This window comes from Myotis lucifugus, unplaced genomic scaffold, assembly GCF_000147115.1.
Source record: "Myotis lucifugus unplaced genomic scaffold, Myoluc2.0 scaffold_8671, whole genome shotgun sequence".
In the NCBI taxonomy this organism is placed as follows: Eukaryota; Metazoa; Chordata; class Mammalia; order Chiroptera; family Vespertilionidae; genus Myotis; species Myotis lucifugus.
Genome location: NW_005879719.1, coordinates 1 through 5287, shown reverse-complemented (window position 1 = coordinate 5287; position 5287 = coordinate 1). Strand labels below are relative to the sequence as shown.

The 5287-nt window shown below is 44.5% G+C and overlaps 1 protein-coding gene across 1 annotated transcript; it reads right to left on the bottom strand.

Annotated features, from left to right (window-relative positions):
* Positions 1-276: 276 nt before the first annotated feature.
* On the bottom strand, positions 277-564 carry LOC102432424 (small integral membrane protein 12-like). Its single transcript, XM_006109359.3, has one exon. The coding sequence runs from the start codon at positions 550-552 to the stop codon at positions 277-279; it is 276 nt and encodes a 91-aa protein (XP_006109421.1). The 5' UTR covers positions 553-564.
* Between the last annotated feature and the right edge of the window lie 4723 nt (positions 565-5287).

Below are 5287 nucleotides of genomic sequence, written 5' to 3'. Positions count from 1 at the left end.
AACACTACTCCCAGAAGTGCGCCCAGAAGCCTGGGCAGTTGTGCCCACCATACAACAGATGCAGCCTGCAGGCCAGAACCCTCCAGGGCCTTCCTCTTCACTGTTCCCTCAGCTTCTAGTGTGTCCGTGTGCCTGACTGTAGTGTGTGGCTGGGTGGTGCCCGAGGGGCCAGAATAAGCAACAATGCAAATCAGATGTGGATTCTGGAGCTGGGTCAACATGGTGGCAGGACCAGTCACGGCCTATGGAAGGACCCATATGGCCCTGTGTCCTCTACTAATTCTCCGGGCAGTTTCTGTTCAGGACAGCTTTAGGGGCAAATTCCAGCTTGTCCTTAAGGCTCAACACCTGGGTGTGGTCCTTGCCTAGCAGCTCATCCAACTTTCGGTCCTCCCGACGCTCTGAGATGCTCTTCTCCTCCTCCACGGGCTGGGGATCTTTCCCCCGGATGAACCATTCCAGGTGGTAGCCCACAGCCCCGACCACGAAGGCCACAGGAAATGTGACATAGGGAGCATAAGTACGCACCACGGTCCAAAACACAGGCCACATGACGTTTGTCCAGTAACTCAGAGGTCAAAGTCAGGAGCCGTCGCCAAGACCACGGGCTGCCAGGCAGCAGCCCCGGGGAAGGGAACTGCCGGCAGGGCCCGCGTGCTCACCTGAGCTCCAGTGTCCCAGGTTTTGATTTCTTAACCGTGAGGCAGCTACAGGCTTAGGCTTTGGTTTGCTGACATAGGCTACTAAGGCATCAAAGCCACCTCAGTCTAACGGCCTCTTTGTTTAATTAATTTAACAGTCCTCAGCACTGTAGCTAAGGTAGACAGTTCTTTTATTGCTCTTGCTTGGGATCTCCCATGGGGCTGTGGTCAGAGGGTGGCTTGGCTGGAATGCTCAAGACAGATACACTAATGTGTCTGGTGCCTGGAGGGCATGGCTGGAAAGCTGGGCTCAGCTGGCACAAATGTCTGAGCCTCTTTTCTCTCTCCGTGGTTTCTGTCCTCTCCATTTGTCTCCATGGATCTGACTTAATTCATGGGTGCTCAGGGCTCCCAATAGCACAAACATGGAGGTTGCCAGGCCCTCCTGGAACTGGCACACGTCTGCTGCCTTCCTTTGGTTAAATTGAGTCACAGTGCCAGTCCAGATTCAGTGTGGGAGTGGATTGGTATATGATAGGGATTCAGTACCTGGGGTCTGGAGGACAGTTGTGAATTAAAACCCTGCTGTGCCACATTTCAGCTGTGTGATGTTAGGTAAGTTCTTTAGTCATCGCTCAGCTTCTAGTTCTTTCCCTTTAGAGAGGGGAGCTAGTTGCTACCACTAATTGAATATCATTCTGTGCCAAGCACCGTCCTAAATTTTACATACGTAAAATTTGTTCTCATTAAATTTGTTCAGAGACCCTATGCAGTGGCTACCATTGTCCTTTCAAATTCACAGTCAGAGAAATTCAGATACAAAGAGATGACATTATCATCCCACGGTCACATGGCTGGCAAGTGTCAGTCCTGGGATTTGAAGCCAGACAAGTTCCATGCTCCCTAGCCCAACTCTTCATTATGCTTTGCAGTTCTCGATCATAGCCATCTCCCAGGACAACATCAGTGAGATGGTTGTTCTTGTCAAAATCTTTTGGTTTGCTGACATAGGCTACTAATGTCACCAGTGTTTCATTCCTTGGATAAGATGAGTACACACTGTTCATTCCCATTTTGAAAAATATGATTCTATGTAATATTCCCATTTCAAACATATTTGGGCCCATCTCAAATATAATTGGTTTCCTGGATTTTCATCTTTGTCTACAGCTGAGGGAGTCTTTCACTTTCCTTCTAGGAAATCACTTTAGGTTGATGCTCTATGTCTAGCACATTGGTCTGTGGAGACCAATCTATTTGTGCTCTGAAAATGCTGCTGATTCTTTAGGCTTTGATTCCCATTCCAGAAGCTTCATTGCTCGGTTTAAGATCCACTGGTGACTTCAGCAGGATACAGATAATATAAACCAATGCTGTCTGTTCAGACTTTTCTACTCTTGTCTCTGAGCGCTTAGGTTTGGGCTGTTTCCTGTCATTATGAATGAGTTTGTTTATCTGCTTCCTCCCTCACCCTTCCAACTTACTCATCAGGGTTTCGTGATTTACTGATTGTTGACTGTCTAATGGTATTTTTTTCCATAGTATTAAGACAGCCTTTCTGCTGCTTGGGTCTTGCTGAGCATAGCTATAGATAAAGTTTAAAAAAAAATTAGGCATTTTCCTTGAGTCCTTTTTTGTTCTATCTCCTCATATCTAAGTCCCACTGGCTCTGCCTCTAAAATATATCCTGTTTGTTTCCTTTCCACTGCCAACAATGGTACCCCTTAGAACATCTTTCAGTGGTATCGATACAGATATGCCTCCATGGTGTCCCAGCCTACAGTCTTTCCCACCTTTTAACTTACATACATAGAGATCTTTTTTGAATACTGGCTCAGCTATAGGAGGAGAACGCTCAGAGTTGTAAAAATCAGCCACATTATTATGCATTTTCTAGAACTTCATGCTGTGTGCTCCTGAATGGCTCCATGAGTTATGTGTGAAGCTGGGGGTGATGGGGAACCCACTTGATTATATTATGTTTTTCATAGCTCTGTCATAGTGGCCTTATGATTTCTGTTCTCCAGTGAGCGGGCTGGGAATGATCAGTGACATAAAATAGCCAACATTTTCTCCTCAGGTAGCCTCTTAACCACTTTGCATGGACAATAACTCCCATTAATTCCTCCAGTGGTAGTAGGAATTTATGATAAACATTCTATCTGAATGCCATAGCTAGCATTTTTTTCTCAGTTTCCTTACCATTTCCAATGAGGAGGTTCAGCTTCTTCATGAAGTTCATGTTGCATTATTGTTTGTGTGCTTCACACATTTTGGTCTCATCTCAAATTGATGTAACCCATATTTCTAATATTTTAAAGCAGTTTGAAAGTAGAAATGAAAAGAAAGAGAGAGAAAGTAAAAATTCTGTAGCAGTAAAAAAATTGCAAGTGCTGACTATTTCTCGACCTAAATGATAAGAGATAAAATTGGAAAAGCTGACTGTTTCTAGACCTACCTGATTAGAGATAAAACTGCAAAAAGGCTTTGAGCAGCAAGACCCACTAAAATTTTTCAGCAAAAGTAACTTAGCCAAATGGAAACAAATAAGAATAAGAAAGTGGCCTTCTTATCTATTGTTTCAGATAATTTCATGGTTGCCATTAAGAGAGAAGGCACCAAGGAAGAGAAAGCAAGGAATCAAGCTAGGCTGGAAAACACTTTTTAGAAAGAACTTCGTGTGTGCACTGAAACATGGAACTTAGTTGAAGCAAATGGAACAAAACTCTACCAAGTTTTTAAGGAAGGTGAATTGCTAAGAAAACATGAACCTGGATTCAAAAAGCTTTTGACCATTGAGACCTAAAACAAATTTCAGGCCAGCATATTTACACCAGCAGGAGTCTGGTAGAAGGAGATGGGCAACCCTCAAAGAGTGCATGCTCCCCCAAATCCACTTTAGATTTGGTCATGGTGGATAATCGAAAAGAGATCTCCTTCAAGAGGGAAGAGTCAGAGGTGACAGAGAATGACTAAAAACGAACTCTTACTAGAAAGCAGAATCAGGGTCTAATAAAGGAGGTTGATCTGAGGCCTTTATAATGTTCTCGCGCCATGATTTCAGAATTGCTATGGACCATGACGGCTGTGTGTTTTTGTTTCCCCCTTTCTGAATAGGGGTTTTAATTAGCTGTTACTCTGCCATTGTGTCACCATTGTATACTGGATATATGTAAGTGGTTGGGTGGTAACTTTACTTTTTAGTTCATAGGTCACTGGACCACAAGGAGGAAACCTGATGAAGGATCGTTAGTGATTTTGAGTTTCAACTGGATGTGGTTGGTTACAGGATAAGTATGGAAGGAAGATTGAAAAAGTATTTGGTGACTAGTACAACAGATGATGTCAGAGACTGGTGGGGTTTATCAAACCCTGTTTCCTTTGCCTTCTAGGTACATATAATCTACTCACTTAAAGTTAAATGGAGTCATGGGACTGAATTCTGGCTTGGGTTGATAACCTTGACATGCATTAAAATGTGACATGAACACGAAATAAGCCTTTATTATCTTACCTAATAATAGATAAACATGTACATTGACCATCCCTCCACTACGCTCACCAGCCAATCAGGAGAGTATGCAAATTAACCCAACAAAGATGGCGATTAATTTGCATACATAAGCCCGAGGCGGCAAAGTGAAGACTGAAGGCTCCGGCCAGAGCAGCGAAGGCCTGGGTCCCGGGTGCCTGAGGAAAACTGGTGCCGGCAGCCAGGGGAAGGGAAGGCCTATTGCATGAATCTCTTCGTGCAATGGGCCTCTAGTTTTTATCTAATAAAAGAGTAATATGCAAATTGACCATTATTCCAACACACAAGATGGCAGCCCCCATGTGGTCAAAGATGGGCGCCACAAGATGGCCGGCAGGGGAGGGCAGTTGGGGGGAACCAGGTCTGCAGGGGAGGGCAGTTAGGGGCGATTGGGCCTGCAGGGGAGCAGTTAGGCATCGATCAGGCTGGCAGGGGAGTGGTTAGGGGGTGATCAGGCTGGCAGGCAGAAGTAGTTAGGGGCAATCAGGCTGGCAGGCAGGTGAGCAGTAGGGAGCTAGCAGTCCTGGATTGTGAGAGGGATGTCTGACTGCCCATTTAGGACCGGGCCTAAACGTGTGGTTGGACATCCCTCAAGGGGTCCCAGATTAAAGAGGGTACAGACTGGGCTGAGGGACACCACCACCCCCATGCACAAATTTCGTGCACCAGGCCTCTAGTTTTAAATAATCCAGTAAACAAACCTTTATTCTGTTGAGATTTTTGGGATCACTTGTTATCACAATTAGCCCATCTTGACCAATGCAGTATTCAAAGCTTTATGCAATGAAACATTCAGGATATGTATTTGTTTTACCTATTACCCTCCATTTTTTTTTTCACCAAGTAATCAAAGAGGACTTATGTGGCTAAAAGCTTACTTCTGATTGAGACTGGATTTTCTTTACTGTCTCATATTGTTCTTGTCCCCTGAAGTCAGTTAGTATTATTGAGTGTTTAACCCGGATTTACTACTTCCTAGCCGTGCAACTTTGGGCACACATTTTTTTAAAAATTGATTTTGGGGAGAGAGAAAGGAAGAGAGAGAGAGAAAGAGAAACATTGATGTGAGAGAGAAACATCAATTGGTTGTGTCCCATAGGTGCTCTGGCTGGGG

Excerpts from the sequence above, each read along its gene's own strand:
- LOC102432424 (XM_006109359.3), bottom strand. The coding sequence starts at position 552 with ATGTGGCCTGTGTTTTGGACCGTGGTGCGTACTTATGCTCCCTATGTC.